The sequence below is a fragment of the Telopea speciosissima genome, chromosome 6 (assembly GCF_018873765.1).
Source record: "Telopea speciosissima isolate NSW1024214 ecotype Mountain lineage chromosome 6, Tspe_v1, whole genome shotgun sequence".
In the NCBI taxonomy this organism is placed as follows: domain Eukaryota; kingdom Viridiplantae; phylum Streptophyta; class Magnoliopsida; order Proteales; family Proteaceae; genus Telopea; species Telopea speciosissima.
In genome coordinates, this window is record NC_057921.1 from 52,751,530 (window position 1) to 52,777,050 (window position 25,521).

The 25,521-nt window shown below is 40.5% G+C and overlaps 1 protein-coding gene across 2 annotated transcripts in view; it reads right to left on the reverse strand.

Moving 5' to 3' along the window:
- The window catches only part of LOC122664179 (protein PHYLLO, chloroplastic), a 125,413-nt gene that overhangs the window by 37,143 nt on the left and 62,749 nt on the right, over positions 1-25,521 (reverse strand). For both annotated transcript variants that reach the window (XM_043859894.1, XM_043859895.1), the window contains exons 9-15: positions 24,947-25,051; positions 24,644-24,838; positions 24,259-24,357; positions 18,616-19,182; positions 4,902-5,126; positions 3,904-4,206; positions 3,175-3,242 (exon numbers count right to left, since the gene is read on the reverse strand). In XM_043859894.1, coding sequence (XP_043715829.1) covers positions 3,175-3,242; positions 3,904-4,206; positions 4,902-5,126; positions 18,616-19,182; positions 24,259-24,357; positions 24,644-24,838; positions 24,947-25,051 — 1,562 coding nt within the window. The remainder of the gene's footprint in view (positions 1-3,174; positions 3,243-3,903; positions 4,207-4,901; positions 5,127-18,615; positions 19,183-24,258; positions 24,358-24,643; positions 24,839-24,946; positions 25,052-25,521) is intronic.

Sequence of the window (25,521 nt, forward strand, 5' to 3'; positions counted from 1 at the left end):
CGCCATGTGACCAAGTTACCTCCAACCAATGTACAATAACCAGATGTAGACCGTCTGTCATCAGGGGAACTGGCCCAATCTGAATCGGTAAAGGCCTCGATTTGAAGATGAGAATGAGGCGAGAAAAGGACTCCTTTACCTGGGGCTGCCTACAAAAGCATTATGCCATTTTTTTGCTTCAATTACCAGAAGAGAAGATGGGCAAAGAGAAACCTTTGAGTCCCCGAGAAGGGAAGGAGAGACGTAGTGTAGAGAGATACCTTCACCAGAAGGTAGGCAAGCCTCGCTGAAGAGTGAACTCCAAGCCACTCCGCAATGGGGACGAGGGAGGGAGGTTAGCGGGGGAGAGAAAAGGCCAAGGACAGAGGGTGAGGTTAGAGGGACAATAGTGTTAGGAAATAACAACGCAGCAGAATGGCGATTTGCAGAAAAAAACAAAGAAAGAGAAAGCACACACACACAAGACAACGATTTACGTGATTCACCCCTAGGAAGGTAGGCTACATCCACGATAGAGCGATAGATCCAGATCCACTATTTCTGTGAAGAAAATACAAAACCTCACTCACACCCTCACATCTCTCAAAGAGATAACAACTATATATAGTTACAATATAGAGAAAACCATAACCCAAGAAAGTACAAAACTTCCCCCCCAAAAGCCCACCCGTTCTGAACCAACATAGGGCAAATGGGTTTTTACCATCAAAGAAAAGGCAGATGGTACTATTGAAAGGTACAAAGCTAGATTGGTAGCGAAGGGATTTACACAGCCTTATGGTATTGATTACCAAGACACCTTTGCTCCTGTTTCCAAAATGAACTCCATTAGAGCAATACTTTCTTGGGTTGCAAACCTCGGATGGAATCTTCAGCAACTGGACGTCAAGAATGCCTTTCTAAATGGGGATTTGGAAGAAGTCTACATGGACATCCCAGCTAGTTTCAGTTCAGACTCCACAGCTGGTAAAGTATGTAGACTACAAAAATCTCTTCATGGCCTCAAGCAGTCTCCTCGGGCCTGGTTTGGCCGTTTCCAAAAGGCTATGCTGAAGTTTGGGTACAGACAGAGCCAGGCTGACCACACATTGTTTGTCAAACACAAGGAAAAGAAAATCACTGCCCATTATTGTTTATGTAGATGATATAGTCATAAGACTCATAACGGGCAATGATGATACAGAGATCTCCTTGTTGAAGACTCATTTGGGAGCAAAATCTTTGGGATTGAAGTTGCCCGCTCTACAAAAGGCATTTTCATCTCCCAAAGGAAGTATGTCCTAGACCTTCTCGAAGAAATAGGTATGCTAGGATGTAAGCCTACTGATTCTCCTATTGATGTAAATCATCATCTTAGTTGCACAGGAGGTAACCCGGTCAATAAGGAAAGATATGTCTAGTTGAAGACTGATATACCTATCTCACACTAGATCAGATATTGCCTATGTTGTGGGAATTGTTAGCCGATTTCTTCATGACCCAAAGGCTCCACATCTTGAAGCTATATACTGGATTCTTCGGTATTTAAAATCCTCTCCCGGGAAAGGTCTTCTATTCTCTAATAACAGCAGCTTGAAGTTAGAATCATTCACTGATGCTGATTGGGCAGGGTCCATAGATGATCGACATTCCACCTCTGGAAATTGTACCTTCTTAGGAGGAAATTTGGTCACATGACGTATCAAGAAACAGTTAGTTGTATCCAGGTCAAGTGAAGAATCTGAATACCGAGGCATGGCACAATGAGTTTGTGAACTACTCTGGTTAAAGATCCTTCTCAAAGATTTGGGTGTTACTTTTGAAGACCCCATGAGACTCTACTTTGACAACAAGGTTACTATCAGCATCGGCCATAATCCAGTTCAACATGATCGAACCAAACATATTGAGCTGGATCGCCATTTCATCAAGGGAAAGCTTGAAGGCGGCTTGATACGCATACCTTTTGTCACTACTCAAAATCAATTGGCTGATGTTTTCACCAAGGGTTTAACATCTAAGTCATTTCATCCTGTTGTATTCAAGTTGGGCAATGCAAGATATCTATGCACCAACTTGAGGGGCAGTGTTGTTGACGGACGACCCAGTGACCTATGACCCGGACCCAGATACATTAGAGTGTCTAGGTTCATTATGCACATGTTGCACATGTTGATTATGTTAGGATTTATTTCTAGATTTGTAATGATCTATGATTATAAATAAAGAGGGCCTTTGTCTATTCGATAAGCCAAAATCATTCTTTTCTCTTGTCTTTCTCAACTACAAAGGAAAGTCCTAATAGGACTCTCAAACCAAGAAGAGGGATCAACTGCTGGTTGTTCAATGCTATAATACCATGTGACAGTTTCAGATCTAGAACAACCAACAAAAATGACTAGAAGAAGAAGAGAGAAAAGATAGGAAAACCAGTGGCACCAATTGGAGAGAAAGACTTAACCCCCAATTGGTAGTAGTACTTACTATGTATTTATAATTGAAAGATTTGAAACAATAAAGAAATTACAAGTATGCCCCCACTATTTATGTAACACTCTCATGACTCATGAGACACATAACACCCTAATAAGAAAAGATATTCCAAGTATACCTCGGCGATAGTAACTCTTAACAATAAGTAACATACTAGGATTAGAGTATCTGTAGCTAAAGAAGAATGGTGACAAGTAACAAATAAGGAAACTAAACCACTTGTTAGACTTTGGTCTTACTATGCTCTCAAACTAGCCACATTCGTAGCTTCAGTGGAGAGTCCAGGTTTCAGGGCATTGCCATTGAGAAGGTGGACCCCTCTTTAGCGCATTCACATTCTCACATTTGCAAACTTAAAAAAAATAAAGACATAAATAATGAAACAGCCATCATTTAGGGGTTTGTATTTAACCACATTCCAGATCAACACCAAAGCACGTAGGATTTTCGAGTTATAGCAAACAAGAAATTGAACACCCATTTCAAATCAGCAAGAAATCTTTTCAGCCTATAAAATTTTTACCTCAGCAATATAATCATTTAGAAGTGAAAAGTGACTAATCATAAGGCATTTACTTGTATCCAGTATGCATTTGTGCAAATTTGAGAACTTCTACATACCATAACCAATAGACAGCACAAGTACAGTGACACCCGCATCGTCCCATATAGATTTCATACTAAACAGATAGAAACTACTACCTCTGATTGAGAATTGCCAAACCATTTGTATCATGGAGGAAAGAAACATCTCCAATCAAGCAAATTACCTGAAAAATATAGGTAAAAATGAATGAAAGTAATGATTCTTAAGCTATCAAATAATAAATATTAATTATTGAGGCTTAAGAATGAAAAAAACTAGAAGTTGGACTCTCAATATATTATGCTAATACTGATAAATGATCATTTGATAAGAAGAAATAATATTATAAGCTCCATTAAATATGTGCCAGAAAGAATCATCCAGAAAAGGCTGACAGGGAGACAAAGCCTTGAAGGCATTTTGTGGAAAAAAAGTAAAAAATATAAAATAAGAAAAAAATTCAAGACGAATTAGGAGTGGCCCTAATAGAACATAAGTTAAGGAGTTTCATTTGATGTGGTATGGGCATTTGCAGACTTGGCCATTGAGTGCACTCATAAGGATGAACGGTAGTATACATGTTAGAAGAAATAAAAGGCCAAGGCATAGACCAAAGTGACTTGGAAAGAAGTGGTAAGAAAATGTATGAATTGCTTTGGGATAACAACATGGCTTAGACAACTGAATGGCATTATGGAAAAGAAACAAGATCTGTCCAACTAAACCCATTTAGCTGTGAAAATGTTGAGTTGAGTTGAATAAAAAAAAACCAAAAGATGAACCAGCAAATTTATGATGGAAGTTTAGATTGATTAAGACCATACAAATAAATCTTATGCACTTACCCGCCTATTACATCCTACTGCAAATCCAATAGCTGTGCTAAGCAACCCATCAATACCACTTGCCCCTCTATTACCAGCCACTCGTATTCCTTCAAATGTTGTTTCACAGCTTGACATCCTAGGTGCATTACCAGCTGCAGATTTCACCCAACCTTGCCCATACATGTTGCAATCACGTATGACCATGCTGTTTCCTACAAATAAAGCAGCATCCTGGGCCAGCGCTTCCGTTGTAACTCGTGCAACATAAGGTTCAGTTAGTGAACACTCAGAATAAATTTGAAATCCGACTTCCTCTGCAACCTAAAACAGTAGATTCCGTAAAAATCGAATAGTATACAACATATTATCAAGCATTTTTGAGTAAATTTTAATGAAATATCACAAGAATTTGGCACACTGAATTAGAAGGAAACCTACTTCTTTCACTTTTTTTGGAAGGTAAATTGAAAATTAAAAAGTGACAAGTGTTTCGATATTCACATGGCTATACAAGCCCATGGGGGCTCAAAACTTAGCCCAGACACAATTCAACGATCCTAGGAACTGAGCTTACATGAAACATAGCCCACATTCCTGCAGAGAATACACACTAAATGTTCAAATTTTTACAGCAGTCGCACTTCAGTACAGGTGAGGTGCTGTAAAATTGTGCCAATAGGGCATGTAACTCTGTAGATGTTTGGTATTATCATATGTCTTACCACAAAACACCCCATAACCATAAGATGCAATGTGTGGCGTAGCACGTAGGAACTCCACAAGGTGGCATTAAATGAAATGATAAAAGAGGAAAGTGAGAAAGTCAGATTGTATCATGAAAAAAAAGATAGTGATTTTTTCCCCAAGAAACAAAAATGGTTACAAATGACAAAGAGTAAGGGAAAATATAAGATCCATAAGGTTGAAGGAAATCACAACTATAGCAAGAAATGGAAGAAAAATGGCAGCCAACGTACAACATATAACAAACAAGATAATCAGCTAAAGATTGTTACCATTTTATCTATTATTTGAAGAAATTGACCCCATTTACTAGGCTTTCTGGGCAACTGAGCTCTAATTAAAGTATCCGCAAATTCAGTTATGGAACTTTGAATCCTGTAAGTAACAATATGAGAAGGATCATGACGATAAGGATGCTTATCAACCAAAATATATGAACACATGGAGCATTCCTCCAGCATTTGAGCAACGCGTTTGCTGGTTATCTTGCTACCTATCTGTTGATGTTGCAAAACAAAAACATATTCAATAAATTTAGAAACTTTATATTTATCAAACAGTAAGAACAGAAGAAAGCATTGATACAGTTCCAGACCAAGAATAAAATGAGTTTATGGAATATAATCACCACTAGTATCATGAACAGCACCATAAACTTTAATCCCACACTTTTTACATGTATAAACAAGCAATGTTTGTGTGCCAAATGTCTAGGCAAAAAATCAAGTGGATTTTGGGCAAAGCAAGCAGAGTTGCACTAAAGAGGTAAGCCGTGGTCATGTACAGAATGAAAATCAATCTAAACCATACAATTATCAGGTATTAATTCTAAACAGAACAAGGTAAAGAGCTTTTTTAATGTCATAGACATTTAATTTCATATCATATTAATAAACAAAATATGTTACTATCATTTGCAAATGCTTTTCAGTCTCCCCAAACAAGCTTCAAACCTCTGGAGATTTTCAAATTTGGTGCTCCAATACCCCTCAATCCTCCACACTCTGGTTACTTGGAGCAGGAACTGCATGTCTAAGGGAGATCATATACTTGGATGAAGGTGAGACCTGGGATTCAAGACACAGCTGTGGCCTCCCACTAACTCATCATGTTTCATGTACTAAGATGAGGACCTATAAATGAATGGATGCCACCTTCAATATTATACACACCAAAAATTCAGAATGATTGGCTGGATGCTCTGATTATATAAGAGGCATGACAAGTTATAGGGATCCATACCTTGACAAACACCTGTGTCCCCAGATCACAGATATTGCTTATATACAAAACAAATAATCAATTTTTTACTCTTTTTCTCTTTTGTTCCCCCGGTTGATTTTTATCATATGTCCGTTAAATAAGCCAAGAGCAAAGTATGACCTCAAAGTTGTAACATAGAGAGCAGGCCCTTCGGTATATAATTAATCATCAATCATTGGAAACAACTCAAAAAGCTGAAGGCAAGAATAAAACCTGCTACTTGATGAAAGAAAAGCAGGTTATAGAAAGATTCTGTATATAAAATATGGTTGAGGTTTCTCTGCCTGGAAGCGTGTGCAGGGGCCAATCACAGCGCGTGCGGGAGCATCAACAGGAGCAGGATTTTTTGCATTCACGGGGACAGGGTGGTCATTTTGCCTCCCTTTGTGTCTGGGTGCAGGCGCCAGACTGCCAGGCAGGGTTTTTCTTTCCATTCAGGACATTTCTTGATGAGATTTTACAGTGGAACTCATTTATCACATCCTAAAAGTAATGTCATTGACAATGGGAGACAATAAGTTCAACCATCTTCACCAAATAATAGCTATCTACAAGATTTATGCACAAAGCACAAATCTGGCAAGTACTAGAGAAGAGAAGTGTTTCAAGTAAATATGTGGACATAAATAAAGATATGTATGATGGTGCAGTGACAAATGTAAGAACTGTGGGGGGCCAAGGCAGTAAATTCCCAATTACAATTGGGCTACATCAAGGATCAGCTTTAAGCCCTTGTTTGTTTGCACTTATCGTGGATGATTTAGCCAGAGACATTCAAGATGAGGTTCCTTGGTGTATTCTTTTTGCTAATGATATTGTTTTGGTGGATGAGACAAAAGCAAGGATTAATGCCAAGTTGGAGTTTTGGAGATCAGCCGTGGAATCAAAAGCTTTTAAGATAAGTAGAACGAAGATAGAGTACATGGTGTGTAAATTTAGTGGTTACACTAGAACGGATAATGAGGTGGTAAAAATTGATGAGAGGGAGATTCCACAAAGTGATTATTTTAGGTATCTGGGTTCAATCATAAATAAAGAAGGCGATATAGAAGATGATGTTTCATAGAAAATTAAAATATGATGGATGATGCGGAGAGGTGCGTCCGGAGTATATGGTAGTTACACTAGGACCATAGTTCAAAATCTTGCCGAGATCTCGTAAAACTCGAGAACTCTTGCTGGTTGAGACAAAATACCATACGAAACTAAAAAAATGCAAAAAAGTTTCAAATATCTCAACTGAGATTTCGGTACTTTGTACCATCTCGCCGAAATATCGGCAAACTGCTACAAGCACTTTATAAAAGTGCACCAACTCTAATCTCATTTCGATTTTTCGAACTTTCTCGCCAGAGACGGTGCTATTTTGGTTTGGAGAAGGGGGAAAACTTGTGCAGTGTTTGGTATGCATTCCAAGTCGATTTCACATTCTCGGACAATAAAAATAGTAGTTTTTTAAGCTCGAGAATGCGAAATCGATCTGGAATGCATTGCATACCAAATACTGCCTTGGTTTCTTCACTTTTTGGCCACATCATCACTCTTTAGTACTAGGATAAACTACAAAGAAATCAGCTGCTGCCTATTCCTCAAGATTTGGCTACATTCAACCATTTCAAGTAAAGTTACTATTCCCAAAATCTATTTTTTGGAAGAAAAAAATGACAAATACTTGTTATGGGTGTGGATTTTTTATATGTTACACACCGGAGGCTGATCTATGACCTCACGGTGTCGAAATTTTTTTTTGTTTCTAATTTTTTTTCCTGGTAAAAAAAAATGATTTTCCTACCATAAAAATAAGAAAAAAAAATAGGGTTAATACAAATTGGATGGGGCTCAATTATATATATGTTACTCAACGGAGGCCAATCTACAACCTCACGGTGTCAAAATTTTCTTTCAGCAAGTAAACAATTATTTTTAATTTCATAAATTATGAAAAATATATAAAATATTCAAAAAAAAAGGGAAAAATAAGAAAATAATATTCTGTTTTGTTTAGAAAAATAATAAGTGCATACATTGTTGTTTTTAGTGGTCTCAGTTTGATGTTTTTCCTGTTAATAATGGCTTCTTTTTTCTTTATGCAACAGTAAGGAGGTGAGATAATGGCTGACATTGACAGTGAAGGAGATAGAGGAAGAGGCAGGAGAGGAGGCAGGGGAGGAGGTGGGGAGGTGATAGGACAGATATAGCATGGCAGCATGGTGTTCCCATTGATTGCAACAAACAAAAAACACGATGTAACTATTGTCATAAGACGATGAATTCAGGTGGGCCATGACTGAAACAACATTTGGCTTGGAATGCTACAGATGTGATGGCATGCACCATGGTACCTGTGAAGGTTTCTAGGGCCATAGCTGAAACTGAAAGCATGAGTGGAGGGAAGAGTAGGAAGGCAGAAAGGGAGAAGGCGAAGGTAGCATTTGAGGAGGCCGTTTGTGCGACCCACCCAGAAATAGTACAGGGGGATTATGATAGTGATGATGACAATGATGACCGTATGTATGTGCCTGATGATGTGGACATAGAAGCAGAGGCAGAGGCTAGAGATTTTAGGCGGGCACAAGCAAGGAGCATGTCCACCTTACGTGATGAGCAGGGTAGACACAGAGGAGGAGCTGGTCCGTCTAGTAGTCAGCCTTTATTTCCCTTCAGGAGATCTGAGAGTACTAGGGCAGCTCCACCTCCACCTCCAGTTCCAGTGGTCCCACCATGAGTGGACCCCGTACTACAGCAGTATCCTGACAGATTTGGAAAAAAAGGCAACAAGCTGCCCAGAATTACGGGGGCATGGGGTAATGTGAAGGGAATGGTTGGGGAAGCTGTGTTTAACTAGTTGTTATTCCACAGCATCCCAGCAAACATCACTACGGAGTCCTATTACCAACCGATGCTAGATGTGGTTGCAGAGGCTGGCCCAGGGGTCAAGAGGTCCACTGTATATGAGGTGATGTGTATTTACCTAAAGACAAAAAAGAGCTACAAGAATATATAGATGAGCTGAGGGTGATATGGGAGAGTACGATTATGTGTGATGGTTGGACTAGGCCCACAAGAAAGTCCATCATAAACTTTATGGTTTGCTATGATGGGAGGACAGTATTTCTTAAATCCATCTAAGGAGAAAAAATATGCAAAATATATCTATAAGTTGTTAAAGGAGGTGGTTGGGGATGTGGGAGTGGAGAATGTTGTCTAGATTGTGACGGACAACAGAAGTAACTTCAAGAAGGCTGGCCAGAAGTTGATGAATAATAAAAAGTACTGGCTCTTCTAGACCCCTTGTGCAGCCCATTGCATTGACTTGATGCTGAAGGACATGAGAAAGCTAAAATTGGCGCAGAGTGTTGTTGAGAGAGCTAGACAGGTGAGCACCTTCATTTACAGCCATGGGTTTGCACTGAACCTACTCTAGGAGAAGTGTGGTGGGGACTTGGTCAGGCCCAGAATCACTAGATTTGCCACAAACTATATTGAATTAAAGAGTTTTTAGCCGAAGAAGACTGGACTTAGAGCTATGTTTGCATCTGAAGAATGGTTTGGGTTGAGGGAGTCGAGTTCCCTTGGTGGTAGGGCAGCACAAGCAACCTTTACATCTGAGGAGTTTTGGACCCAGTTGGGTAAGGTGGTAAAAGTATAAAGTGTTAGGCCCAGTTGTCCCGGTTCAAAGGATGGTGGATTGTGCTTTCAAGCCCACCATGCCATAATTGTATGTTGTTATATACATGATGAAAGACAAAGTCTACAACACTCTGCCACATGGCAGTGGAAAATACCTAAAGATTATCAAGGATCGCTAGGAGCTTCAACTTATGCATCCACTACATAAGGCTAGTGACTATATAATTTATATGTGTCTAATTCACATTACATTTTGTTATTCATACCTTCATAGAATATGTAATACATTGACAATATCTATATGTCAATTTACAGCATAATACCTAAACCCCAAGTATCAATATAACCATAGACTTGGGATGAATACGGACCTTATAGAAGCAGTGAAGGCAGTGGTTACGAAGTTGGAGCCAAATAAAACCCAACAGGCTATTTGCAAAAAGAGGTGAGTTGTGTAGTTCTTTATGAATATAATAAATAACTACTTATAATGGGTTCCTAACATACACAATTTTCCAAAATGGGTATAGATTAGAAGTTTGAAGGATGTGATAGGGAGTTTTGGATCCCCAGCCGCAGAGGCTGGACGAAATGGTGGTGATGTTGGTAAGAAAATAAGTAATTAAGTAGTATATTCTTTTACTTACATATGTATTTAAACTTGTGGAATGCAAATCACATGTGTTCTCGTTGTAATGTAGCTGAATGGTGGGTGTTGTATGGGAGTTCGGCAGAAAATTTGAGGGTAACAATCAAGGTCCTATCCTAGACATGTTCCGCCTCCGCCTGTGAGAGAAACTGGAGTACGTTTTTTGCCATCCACTAAAAGAGGCGCAATCGATTAAGGTACCAACGCTTAGCTGACTTGGTGTATGTGCACTATAAGATGAGACTGAGGATGCAACACATACGCCTAGGTATGGAGAATGACACCTCCCAAATCGATCTCGCCAACGTTTTCCAAATCGAGTCGGATGATGAGGATCCCATAATGGATTGGGTTAAGGATAGAGGTGAGCCGAAAATGGATCAGCCTGGGGGTAGCCAGTGAGATGGGTATTAATGTGGATGAGTACATGGCTACAGAGGGTCAGATACACTCATAGACACCCCGACTATTCAAACCGACACCTGGTGTAGATGATGATGAGGACCCTGATTGGTCCACTTCCTCAGGTAGTCAGCCGACTCAGCCTCGCATACCGTCTACTCATGGATGTGATGGAGACGACAACGATGATGGTAACGGGGAAGACAATGATGATGGTGGTGACGATGGTGACAATGATAGATATGAAGGAATGCGAGAGCAATATAGTTAAGGAGAGGAGATGCAGGAGGCACAGCTGGAGCTAGTTCGATTCACTGGGGAGACCCAATTTGATCATGCTACACAAGATACGGATCACGAAGCACATCCATTCAAAGCCTACACAAGAGGGAATCGTCGCCGCTTTGGAGCAGATAGGCAGACTGACTATATGGACATTAATAGTTTGTCTAGCACTATAGGAGGGATGAGTATAGGGGAAGTAGAGGAAGTGGGCATTGGCATGCCCCATCTCAAAGTACAGTTCATATGGGCATTCCATTGGCGTTAGGCAGCATGGATCTTCTTGATCTGTTTCCATTTTTGAGTATGACGCGTACTCACAGTAATGTAGTCCTAAATTGGTAGAGGACCAACTAGGAGCCAGACAACCAGGATTTATTATATGAACAGGTGAATTGACTAGGTCAAAATAGGGTTTTGGTGAAATTAGGGTTAGGGTTAGGGTTCGATGTTAGGGTTATGTCGAGTCAGGGTAAGTCTATCAGTGAAGGTCCTGAAATGTTTTAATGGAGGGAAGTATGCTGATTTGAATTAACAGCAATTTAGGGTTAGGGTTTCGGGTTTTTGAAAAGTGTAAAATAGGAGAATCTAGGGTTTAGAGAGGGATGCTGGGGCTAGGGTTTGGATCGAGTGCTATAGGGGCAGGGGTGGAGAGTTTGATCCAAAAAAAGAAGGATTTTGCTGGCTGGTTTGGTCTGGGCAGAATTTAGGTTATGGGAATGTTGTTCAATGATGGATGGGATGTTAGGGTTTGGTGGTTTAGAGGATTAGAAGAAGGATGGGGATGGGGATGCTTCCAACTTACTTGTAATGGCAGAAAATTATTGGCAGCAGCTTTTTGATGGAGGAACTTGAATAAAAATTGAATCTTTGACAGAAACTAGAAAGTAGAACTTGAATAAAAATCAGATCTTGAACTTGAATTTGAAGGAGAACTTCAAAAGAACCACCCGGGCTTCACACCGCAAGGTGTTGATTCGATCAAACACCAATCCCACCAACCAACCACTCGGGCTTCCACCGCAAGGTGTCAATCGGATCAAAAACCGATCCCACCAGCCTTGATCAAACACGAGACAAAAATCTTCAATGGAGAAGAAGAGCAGCAAAAGCTTTTCATTAATATCAAAATTCATGTTCAATACTTCCCCCCCTTACAACCTTATATAAAAGACTCAAAAATTGACTCCCACATTAAAAAGGAAAGGCCTAAAACCAATCCTTAATCTATTAGGTAACCTAAACTGATTAGGAAAGTGAAATAACAAAGTAAATAGACTCAAAACATGGCTGGACATATAGAGTCCTAATCTAGCCCAACTAAAACACATAATTAGTTGGTTTACCTCTTATTCCTGCCAGGCTCTCAGCTCACCACTGTACCCCTATCCTCGAGCTTCTTCATAAAAAGCTTCAACTCTGGAAAGGAAAGGTCCTCTCCTTTGTAGGCCACTTAGAGCTGATCCTATTGAATAATGTACACCAGAATACTGTGGGGAGTACTCTGGTCCTTTTAGGTTGTTTATTTGTTATTTCATTAGGTATTGCCTGTTCCTCTTATAGAGTCGGCTAGTGTAGGGGTAATTATGTCCCCTTTGTATTTTTCTCTTTCTTAAATAAAGAGCTTGCCTGATCGATCAGATCACTCAAGCATTACAATCTATTCTTCTTCCATCTTCTCTTCTCTCTTTTCTCCTCTCTAAGGTTACTGGTTACAGGTTACAGGTCTTAGGTTTTCTACAGATCCGATCGGTCATGTAGTCATCTTACATCTATTGGTCCGGCATTTCCACTCTTCCACAATCGATCATCAAGGATATTGAATCTTCAATGTGTGGCTATCTCTAGAAAGGTGTTGAATCCACTAAATACCTCTGCCTTATCAGCTGGTCCTCAGTTTGTCTCCCAAAAAGGAAGGGGACCTTGGTCTAAAGAGAATCAAACTATCAAAGAGGTAAACAAGGCAGGGATCCTTAAACTCATTTGGAAAATAGCTGCCAAGCATAATAGTATCTGGGTAAACTGGATTTATTCAGGGTTCCTTAAAAAAGACTCAATCTAGACCGCTCCTACCTCCCAGGATGCTTCTTGGGTCTGGAAAAACATTCTCAAGCTCAGACATTTAGCCCTTGGGGATGTTACTTCCAAGATTTTTAATGGATCCTCCACCAGACTTTGGCTTGATCATTGGCACCCCATGGGCATCCTCCTTCCTTTAGTGAGCTCTAGAAGCATCTACAGAGCTGGCCTTCATAGACTTTCCTTAGCCGCTGACATCATCTCAACCGGAACTTGGGATCCCCCTGCTTCTCCCCAGCTTGCATTTATTTGGAATGCCCTCCCCTCTATTATTAGAAGGCCTGCCAGTTCAGGAGATTTGGTTTCTTGGACTCCATCCTCAACAGGCACATTAGCTCCAAATCGGCATGGAATCTCATAAGATCTAGAGGTACCACCATTTCTTGGCACAAGGCTGTTTGGTTCTTCTTCTTTTTTTTGGGTAAAGGGCTGTTTGGTTCAAGGGCCATATTCCAAGGTACAGCTTCTGTGTATGGCGAGCTCTCTTAAACTGTCTTCCAACTTAGTCTTTCCTCATCCACCGCCAAATCATTATCTCTCCAAGTTGCTGCCTCTGTTAGAACGGCACCGAAAGTGTTGAACACTTATTCTTTGAATGCTCATTTTCAACTTCTATTTGGTCTGGGATTCTCACCAAATGCTGGCCTATAAGAAGAAGAATTCTTCCTTTCCAGAGAGAGTGGAAGTGGATCATCAAATCTTTTGGGGGAAATTCCTTCTGTGATAGAATTGGCAGGATGGCTTTTGGAGCCACAATTTCACATATTTGGATGGAGCGCAATATTTGGAAATGGACAACCAACTCTAGATCTATTAGACAGTCTTAGGATTCCATCTCTTTAGATTTCAGCTTCAAATCCTTCTCCTCCCCTCCTTGTGTATATTCCCCAAGGAACAGGCTCATTATTGCTTCCTGGGGTCTCCCTTCTTCTATGCTCTCTCCTCCCACCTAGGCTTATGTATTTTCTTGCTTAATAAGCCTCTTTTGGTGATGTATCTACATCACACAGTCACAGGGACATACTAAATCGTCCTTTGTTGACAGTTTCTTCGCCTACCCAACCCACCAGCCGTACATGCATCCGTATGGATCTTATGAGAGTGGTTCAATGACTGGTTCTTCACATTAAGGTGACCTATACCCTAGGATAGGTTACATGCATTATGTAGATGAGACCATTTACAATGCAGCTGTGGAGGAAAACTCTCGTTTCTTATCGAAAACTATGGCGTGGCATTCATATGTCATGCAAACAAAGAACAATGCACGTCATCTCCATTGGAAGTGGAGTGGTCTCGATCCACCACGTCATAGTTCATATCACTGGGCAATCACTTGTTGGGACTTGGGAGACATGTATTATTGTTCATTGTACTTGGTACATGGTAGTTGGTACTTGTTAGCAAAGTGTCTATGACTTATATTATGTTTTATTAACTTATTGTTCACTATACTAAGGAATGTAGTTTGTATTAGAAACTTTAAGTCTTTAACTATTTCTTTCTAAGATTATGTGTCTTCATCCATTATTGCATAATTTACTTGTTTTACTTTAAAACAATGTGTAGAATAGGCAATATTACATTAAGGGTTCGGCATTCACTGCCAACCAAGGGTGCAAATCCAAAACACCAAATTGGTTGGGTTTTTTTTTTCAATTTTAAGCTTTAAATATGTTTATTAAGCCTAAACTAAGCTTCCCTTTAAGCTTTGGAGCCAACTATGGCCATTTATCCACCGAAACATAGTTCCGAAACAAAAAAAAAGTGCACTGTCCCGCCGAGATCTTGGCGAGATCTCAAGATTTCGAAAAACTTAACCTAGTCGAGAGTTCGAGACGAGTTTTTGAACCTTGACTAGGACGGATAATGAGGTGGTGAAAATTGATGAGAGGGAGATTCCACAAAGTGATTATTTTAGGTATCTGGACTCAATCATAAATAAAGAAGGTGATATAAAGGATTATGTCACCTTTTCCAATTTCTTTTAATAAAGTTCACTCTTCTGGGAGAACTTTCCCCTTTTTCCAATCTTGGTGTTGCTCATGATTTGTTGGCTCTAGCTCTCGCTAACGGTCAGATTTGCTCGGAGAGACCCCCGTGAGACCAGAGGACTGGTGAGCTCCTCGCTCTCTCGCTCCCATCTCAAGCGGATAAACTGTTACTTTCACATTCCTGGTGTTGAACGGCTTACACTACGGCTCTCTCCATCCCCTAAACTTCCACCACTACAGCGGCTCTCCCCCATCCCCGAAGGCCATCGTCGCTACTGCTCTCCTCCGCTTATTCCATCAGCAGGTCCTTATCCAGGTCTACCAAGCCTAGTTCTTCGGTGAAAATCCTTGACAAAATTCCCATACTAGGTAAGTAACACCCCATCCTAATGTAGCTCTAAATAGGAGAAGGATCCTATTAGAGGCCAAGCAACAAGATCTCAATGGGGCTGCTGGTTCGAATGGGCAGAATTAGGGTTAGGATTAGGGATTTGAGCTAGGGTTTTATTTAGTAATGATGTGCAGGTCAAAAGGAAGCTAATGGTATAGGTTTTAAATAGGTTTAAACAAAAAATTAAAATTCTGAAATTCTAGGGTTAGGGTTTCGGGTTTTGGGAATGAAGGGGATGATGAGATTTAGGGTTTTTAGGGGGAATTAGGTCAATTGGTTCTGGTCGAGTGTCACTGGTATGGAGAGGGTGGTTCAGTTGAAGTTTGGTGTGGTTTGGATGGTAGGTTAGATCTGGACAGCTTTTGGAGGTTTTAGGTTTTAATGGGGAAGAGGGGGATTAGGGTTTAGCTGCTGGAATGGGGGTAGAATGGGGATCGAGTGAAGGAGATGGCCTGCTGGAACTATGGTGTAAAATTGGAACAGATCTGATGGTGGGAAGGGGCTGGACAGGATAACTAGGGTTTAAAATAATTAAGGTTTAAGGGGGATCAATCAGGGTTAGGTTGGATGGAGAAGAAGAAGAAGGAAACTTGCAGAAACTGTAAACACTTACTGGATTTGCAGATCTGCAACAACAGTCGCTTGGAGAAACTTGATTGAAGAAGAAGAAGGATCTCCCGATCTACAAGATGCAAGGAGTCGCCGGAATCCACCAGCCCTCACCCTTGATATGACTCACAAGGGGTCTTGATATGACTCACAAGACATGTCTCTGAAGAGAGAAGCAGCAGCAGCAAAGGCCAACAGCAAAAGCTCGAATTTTTTAAAACATAATTGGTGGGGGAGCTTCTCCCACGGTTTGCATTAAATAAGAGGCCAAAGGCCTTATTCCTAAATCTATTACAATTCAAATCTCTCACTTCAAATCGTGGAGAGGTGGACCTACTTAAAAAAAACTTAAAACTTAAAAAGAAAAGACTCATCTGCCCTAGTGACTTAAGACAACTTAAAATAACTTAAATAAAAGAAGATTCCCTACTAGCCAATAGGATATAAGAACCTATTAGCCAATAGGAGCATTTCACTTAAAATAGACCAATTGAACCAATTGGATGCAACCAATTTAAACCGGTTCAATTAAAAACACAAAATAAAAACTAAGTATAGAACTGAAATAAACTAAACTAAGGCTCCTACTAAACCCTAGGCTTAGGGTAGCTTCTTCAATTCGAGGAGGCTAGGGTCTGCATCACACCCCCTATCCAGATCTACGAACCCTTATGCATATCCCCCAGTGACTTGCATACCCGAAGATCTCTTTAGTTCCCCTTGATTATCTCTACCTCCCCCTTATCTCCCCCCCCCCCACAGATCTCTCTTTCTCACCCCCACCTCCCCAATCATCGATTCCCTCTGCTCCAAACCCACGATCCTCACCGGCGTATTCCTTTAGAACTTAAATGGAAAATTTTAGGACAGTCATACAAACGGCTATGATGTATGATACAGAATGTTAGGCAGTTAAGAAGCATCATATGGATAAACTCAGTGTAGCGGAGATGAGGATGTTGAGATGGATGAGTGGCAAAACCAGGAAGGATAAAGTAAAGAATGATCATATTAGAGCTGATTTGGGACTAGCTCCGAGGCATGATAAGATATGAGAAAGTCGTTTGAGGTGGCATGGGCCGCATGGCCATGTTCAACAGTGGCCTTTGGATCCTCCAGTATGGAGGAGGGATTTGATTCAGATTGAAGTAACTAAAAGAGCCAGGAGTAGACCTAAAATGATCTTAGAAGAAGTGGTGAGGAAAGACATGCATAGCTTAGGTCTTCTATCAAGTATGACCTTGAATATAGGTGATTGGAGGGCAAGGATCCATGTGGCCAACCCCATTTAGTTGGGATAAGGCTGAGTTGTTGTAGAATAAGCAAAAGTGCAGAACACAATCATCAATTCAGACAGGGAATTTTCCTAGGATATATAATCAATAAAATTCTACACATGACTTTGATGTAGGACAAAACATAAAGAAAAAGAGGCCAAAACACTGTTCACGTGAACAGTGTCACAGCCCCTTATTTTGCCTTGGTGAGAATATTATTAGAAGATTTTGTGGGGCCCAAGATCCGATTGCATGGTGCTTTATGTGTGGGAATTTAGAAGTTTAGTTTAGTTTCTAATTTCAGATTTAGAAAGTAGGCTTCAGTTTCTATTTTTAATTAGACCTAGTTTCTATTTTGAACCTTGCAACTTAGAGTTTCTATTTTAGTTTCATTACTTGTAACCCAAGTCTCAGCCTTACAAGGGACTTTTAATTTTTGGAATCTATTTTGGAGCTCAATCCTTGGGCCTTTATATATTGTAACCTACCCATAGAGGCACCCCACAATTTTATGAATTAATGAAGTTGCTTAGATTGCTCTGTGCAAGTTTTGATTATCCCATTATGAGGATGAAGGGCAGAGGGCCTGGCTGAGACAGCCGAACGCCCGAAAACTTAGGGGTGCAGAGAGCCTGGCTGGTGAGAGCCAAATCTCCTTATCCCCCTTTTCTTTTTATCCTACCTACTATTTTCCTATTCTCTTCTTGTCACTGCCTTCTACACCCAACCGAACCACTCCCTGCTGTGATTTGTGATTGCAACTATTGCAATCAACTGCTTCTGAAGTCCAGAAGATACTCTCCAATCAAGTCCTTGACTGTGACTGCTATTGCTGATCATCACCAGAGAAGGATCAAAGCACACTCCTGCAGACCTGTTTTGTGTCCTGCTGCCTGCAACAATCAAACCAGATTTTCTCTGAAGCCTGAGCCCTGATCCAGTAGAACTTTGGAGGGTTGAATCAACCACACAAGAGGCCCACTCGATCCCAATTCCAGCCCAGTCTGCTGGCTGGTTTAGCCTGCAGAGCCTAACCTTCTATTTTGATGCTATTCCCATAACCCACGACCTACCCATCACAATTGAATGAGATTTACAGCAAAGCTTCCCCTCACTGCAAGCTCCACTCGACCTAAGTTTGATTCCATTCTGTGGGCAGGTTTGATCTCTACCTCCTAAGTTACTAATTCTGGTTTTATTGCTATTATGATGTTGTGCTGCAACCTGTCATTGATCCTACTGTGGAGTGATTCTTAGGTGAACCCCATCTACATTAGACTTTCATTTTAATTTTGTAGAAAAAACACCAAAAAGTTTCATATTTTACAAGTATTTCCATTTTAAAATTCTTGTTCAAAATTCAATTAACATGATTGGGAGGGGGAAGAGAGTTTTTGTAGATATATGTACCTGTATAATTGTATCTGGCTTGACCCAAGCCCTGCCCAAATCTGAGAGGAGTGCATGATCCAGATTATCAATGTACAGAAAATTAGCCTCAACTTCAGGAAATGAAGTTAAGGCTTTCCTCAGACGAAGGCCAGATAAAATGTCAGCTGCAACTGGCCAGGAAAGGTGTTTTGCCAAGAGAAGAGCAGCCCATAGCTCATCTTCTGTGTGGATAGCACCAAGCAGTAAAAGCCCCCGGCTAGCATGCTTAATCACTTCTAGAACTTCTAAAATTTCCCCAGAACGGCCATTGCATGCGTGAAACTGTTTTACACTGATATACTTAGTAAAAGGTTCTGCCCTTAACATCCAAAAGTCTAACCCTTTCAAGCAGTTTGATGCCCACTCCTTGGGACTATCTTCCAGTGGCTCTCTAAAAGGACAATTAATATGTACAGGACCATGTGGTGCATGGGTTGCGAAATATACAGCAGAGTCAACCGTTGTAAGTACCATCCTCGCAGGAATATGATCAGTGGGTGGAGGAAGACTGAAGAAGAACCTCACAAATGAGCCAAAATGATTGACCTAGATTATAAAAACGAGAACATACAATAAGTATATGAAATACATAACACAAACAAATGCAGGTGTGTGCTCACACACACACACGTGCACATGCATAAATAGCACAAATAATTAAACAGAACCATATCTAAATGCAGAATCATAATCCAGACTTCCAGATTCTAAATCTACAAAACATTTTATGGTTCCAATCAACAACTAGATAGCTGTCTAAAGATGGTCAGTAATGATGCCGGTTTCAAGACAGATTGGATGATGAAGTGGTGCAAAAATGAATCCGTAATACTAACAACCTCATTATCCACACAACTGCCCTACTCTCTAGAGATGTCACAATAGCCTACATAAATTTCTCCTTTATTAACCATGATTTTCTATTAAATCACTTCAATTATAAAATCTACAGGATTTTCCAAATCAACAACAGGCGAACCAAGGTCAAAACCATTTGATTGTCCTTGCGCCCAACACCACTACTCTCCTGATAGTCTAAACCAAATATTGAAAGAGGTGTTGAAACCAAATACACCAATTGAGGTATATGATGCATTCAAATTTTTTATCAAATGATCTATACTCAAATTGATACCAAAATTAAAATTTTTCCTTCTAATACAGGGGGTAGTATATGTATGGTGGACTCCAAAACTTTTTTTACCAATAATGGCGTTCTCCATCAGCTAGCTTATGTTGACACACCCCCAACAAAATGGGGTAGCTGAGACAAAAACAGCCATTTGTTGGAAGTCACTATGAGTCCTCTCTTTGGCATGCATGTCCCTAAGACTTTTTGGTCTGAGGCTCTTCTTACTGCTACATTCTTAATCAACCGCATGCCTACAAGATTCCTTGGTCCCAAAACTCGTTTGGAAACCTTGTCCCCTCAGGTTTCTGTTTTCTCTCCCCCCCCCCCCCCAAGGTGTTTGGGTGTGCTTATTATGCCCATGTTAATAAATCTGCTCGGACTAAACTTCACCTCAAGGCTCTTAAATGCCTCTCTCTTGGGTATCCCCCCTCTACCAAAGGCTATAAGTGCTACCATCCTTCTTCCCGAAGGTGGCTTCTATCCAAAGATGTCACCTTCTTTGAATTTGTCCCTTTATTTCCTTCTCCTCTGCATCCTCTTCAGGGGGAGAATACTGAGAGTGAAAAGGTTGCTGATGTCACACCTTTTCTTCCACCCTTGCCAATTTCTCCTTTTATGCTTTATATTGGGAAACACAAAGAGGTGGATTTTTTTGATATTTGTGATCATTCAGGTATTGGTTCTAGTAATGAGAAAGAGTTACTTGTGTACAAAAAAAAAGGGAAAGAAGACCTACCAAGAGTCCTCTTTAGAACCACATCCTGAGATCCACCCTCCTCAGTTAGGTAACATTCCTTCTCTTCCTTCTGAGTTAGACATTCCTATTGCTATTCAAAAGGGCAATAAAGTTTGCACTAATCCTATAGCCTACTTTGTTTCCTATGATGCTCTCTCTCCTACAGGTGTTGCTTTTACTATTGTCTTTTCCTCTATTTCCATTCCCAAGAACGTCATTGAGGCCATGTATGACCCAAAGTGGAAACAAGCCATGTATGAGGAAATGATAGCACTCGACAAGAAGTTTACTTGGAAACTGGTCCTTCCAGGGAGAAAGTTCCAATTGGATGCAGATGGGTCTACATAATCAAGTACCGAGCATATAGTGTTGTTGAGAGATAGAAGGCCACATTGGTAGCCAAAGGGTACAGTCAGGTGTATGGGATTGACTATCAAGAGACATTTGCTCCTGTGGCTCACAATTCGATAAGGATTCCCTTATCATTGATGGCTAATAGAGATTGGTCATTGTATCAGTTGGATGTAAATAATTTCTTTATCCATGGTGATTTAAAAGAGGAAGTGTACATGCAACTCCACCTGGCTTCAAGTTCCCTTCAGCCTAAAGGGTAACTGTCTCCTAAAAAAGGCATTATATGGTCTCAAACAATCCCCGAAGGCTTGCTTTGAGAGGTTTAGACAAGCTATTCTGAAGAATGGGTATGCCCATAGTTAAGCTAACGACACTTTATTTACTCGACGAGGTAATGATACCATCACAGCCCTTATTGTTTATGTTGATGACATTATGGTGATTGGAGATCACAGGGCTTAGGACCTACTTGGCCCAACAGTTTGAGATTAAAGATCTGGAACCCTTGAAGTATTTCTTGAGAATAGAAGTGTCAAGGTCTAAGAAGGGAATAAATATATGCCAAAGGAAGTTTGTGCTAGACTTGTTGAAAGAAACAAGGATGTTGGGCTGCAAACCAGCAAACTCTCCTATCAAATAGAATCACAAGCTAGGAGAGGATTGTGGTCCTCCCCTTGATGATGCAGGGAAATACCAGAGGCTAATGGGGAAGCTGATTTATCTCCCCTTGACTCATCCAGATATCACTTATGCAGTTGGGGTAGTGAGTCAATTTATGCATGCTCCCAAGAGTGGGCACTTGGATGCTATATATCGGATCTTCAGGTACTTGAAGTCCTCCCCTAGAAAAGGTTTTTTATATGCCAAGCACAACCATTTGAGGATTGAAGGCTACATTGATACTAATTGGGCTGATTTAGTTTCTGATAGGCAATCTACATCTAGCCATTGTACATTTGTGGATGGTAACATGGTCACATGGAGGAGTAAAAAGCAACCAGTTGTGGCTCAGTCAAGTGTAGAGGCAAAATTTAGAGCTATGGCTCACGAAGTATGTGAGCTTCTACGGTTGAGAAGGCTAGTCCCAGAGCTGGGATTTGATACTGAGGCATCTATGAGCCTCTATTATGATAACAAGGCTGCAATAAGTATTGCTCACAATCCTATGCAACATGACAAAACAAAGCACATTGAAGTAGACCGACATTTCATCGAGGAGATAGACTCTAGTTACATTTGCACCCCTTTCGGGAAGACAGGTGATCAATAGGCAGACATCTTCACCAAAGGGCTCATGTCTCACCAGTTCAGTACCCTTTTGTGCAAGTTGGGAATGTATGACATTTATTCTCCAACTTGAAAGGGGAGTGTTAGAGTTAATGTAATAGGGGTACTTTGGTAACTAGTTTATTATCTTGTTGCCTTATACTGTATTTTTCTTTTTACCTCCCTAGGGAAGTGTATGTAACTCCTTATATCATGTTAGTAAAGTAATATAGGTGTGGGAGAGTCCATTATCTCATACACAACATTCTACCACAACTTCCCTTCTTCTTCCTCTTCTTCAACCTTCTAACCACATCTTCTCTCTTGATCCCTTGTTCTCTTGCAACCTTTAGATTTCAACTCTCTCTCTCGGCCGGCTTCCAGTCAAGTACTTGGGCTGCCTTTGATTCTAGCCAGGTTGACTTCCCATCATTGCACTCCAATGTTAGATCTGATCCATAAGAGGCTTCAACTATGGAAGGGCAAACTTCTCATATCTAGTGAGGCTGGAACTGATCAGATCAGTCCTTCAATCCTCCTATATATATCGGTCTGGTGCTTTTGGGCTGCCTCAGTCTACTATCAAGGCAATGGAATCCCTAATGTGCACGTTTCTTTGGAAAGGAACTGAAATCTCCAGCTTTCTCCACCCAATTAGTTGGGCCCGTATTTGTCTCACTAAGGAAGAAGGAGGTCTTGGCATAAGAAGGATCAAAGAAGGCTAATTCTGCTAGCATTCTAAAACTGATCTGGAAAATTGTGGGTAAGAAAGACAGCATTTGGGTGGATTGGGGTCTACTCAGATCTCCTTCGAAAGGATTCGTTTTGGACGGTTTCCCCTTCCTTTGATGCTTCTTGGGTTTGGAAAAAGATACTAAGCCTCAGGCCTATAGCTCTCAGGGTTATCTCCTCTAAGATTGATGATGGTGAGTCTAGCTCCCTTTGGCTTGATAACTAGCATCCTAAGGGTGTTCTTCTATCAGTTGTGAGTACTAAAGTTATCTACTCTTTAGGTATTTGCAAGCAGTCCTCAGTTGCATCCATCATTTTCCAACGAGAATAGACCCCCCCCTTCTCTCTCCTCCCCTACACTATCCACTATTTGGAATGAGTTGCCTCCCCTTCCTTCTGGACCACGAGATAGTGATGATGTGGTTATTTGGCTCCATTCCTCAAATGGCCTCTTCAGTTCCATCTCAGCTTGAGACTTCGTTGGGCTAACAGGCCTTTGTCTCCTTGGCATAAGATTGTGTGGTTTAAAGGTTACATCCTCATCACAGGTTCACTATTTGGAGAGCTTTGTCTAACTGTCTTCCAACACAATCTTTTCTTCTCCATCACCAAATTCATGTTTCCCCTCCTATTGCATATGTTGGAATGGTGTGGAAGATGTTGACCATCTCTTCTTCACTTTCCCGGTCCCCTTCCCCACCACGGTTTGGAAGCAGGTCTTGGGCAAATGCAGGCCATATAATCGAAGAATTCTCCCTTTTGAGAGGGAATGGATTTGGGTGGACTTGACATTTGATGGAAATCAATCTGTGACAATGTCGGCAAGTTTGCCTTTGGTGCTGCTATAAACCATATTTGGATGAAGCGCAATCTTCGCAAATGGACCTCCAAGTCCCGTTCTTTTCATAAGATTTGGAATTCCATCTACTTTGAAGTTAGCTCCAAGCTCCCCCTATTACCCCACCTAAGTGTTTCTGATTCCCCAAGGAACAGGCTTATTATTGTCTCCTGGGGTTTACATTTGTCCTTGCTGCAGCCCTCTGTCCCTTCCTCTTGATAGTTGTGTGCTGCTTTATTTTAATTTTGTTTCTCTTGTATTCTTCTTTCCCCCTTTGAGGCTTCTTGATAATGAATTCTTTATTCATCCCAAAAAAAAAAGTGGCCAGGAAATTTCCTGGGTACTCATCCATTTCCTGTTGATTGGAAAGAAAAAGAACCTTCTCAGGCTTCTACCAGGAAAGGGGAAAAAAAAAAGAAAGAGAACCCTCTTACAAGTTACAATAGTAGAACAAATATATAAAATAAGCTATGACACCAAGGAAGAGGTTACAAATTGAGACAAATTGAAAATTAAAAGCTGGGAGATAGCAACAGATAAGTCAATAAGTCATTGAGTCTAAACCTGGTTGATAGCTTGGTTTGCTCCAGCATCTTGAAGCTCTGGGGGGCGATCAGCTGTGAGCAACAAGAGTGGTAAGAAATCTTGACTAGCTTCAACAACCTGCAGATGACAGCCTATTATGTTATGCAGATTATGGATTCAAACCATGACAGAAATGTAGTGTACTGCCAAGGGAAAGCTATCATGATTCTATATAATTCACTGAGTGAAGAAATTAACATTTCAAAAAAATTCATATCAATGGAAGAAATTTGAAAACTACCCATTTGCCCAATGACATGTTGAGCTACAGAGATGATTAGCACCATGCACAGGACATCACAGCCTGCAATATATTATAAATTCCAGCAAATCTACATGAAGTCAGTACAGTAAGATATCTCACTGCTGGAAGAAGATTTGAGACAGCAGTGCCTGATGATGTTATGACCACTGCAGGCCTGTAAGATCCTCTTGCGTAGCCAACAGCATGAAATGCAAGGGCACGCTCATCAAAACATGAAATACAAGTTGTAAGGGGATGGCTGGAAGCGGCAACTGCAAGTGGAGACGATCTTGATCCAGGTGCTATACAGAAGTACTGAAACAGAAAGTTTAAGAAAAAGGCAAAGAAATGTGACACATATGATGAAACAAACCTTGACGACCAAGACCAAAAAAATACAGTCATAAGAAAATTAAAACTCACTGTTAAACCAAGTCGAGTGCATTCTTCAATTATAAGTGACGACCAAACAGCATTAATATTAGCACAATCTTGCACTGAGCAATGTGATTTACTCAAACTATCAGGCTGCAAAGGAAAGATCGACAAATCTCAGTCTGTAATAATCCAATACATTCTCAACCTAGATTTTAGCAATCTTAAATAACACAAAATTTAATGCTGCCTCTGTTACTTTCAAAATCCAAAATCTTCAAGCCTATGTAACCAACTAAAACAAGAACGAACGAACTTAGAAACCTCCATATTGTGTAGTAAACCTTCACCAGAAAGCCACAGAAATCTAAAAATTGTTAGTTCCCTCACATATACACAATATGGAAGAAGCTCCAAAATCACTTTCTTTTTTGAACAACAACAGAACCCTTAGGCTACACATTGCTGGTCGATCAAATTTTAATTGTGATAATATCTACAAATTTGGGGGCGGGCCTTGGTGCAGCAGTAAAAGGTTACCCCATTGTGACCAAGTGGTCAAGGGTTCAAGTCTGGAAACAGCCTCTTTGCAAAAACAAGGGTAAGGCTGCGTACATTATGAC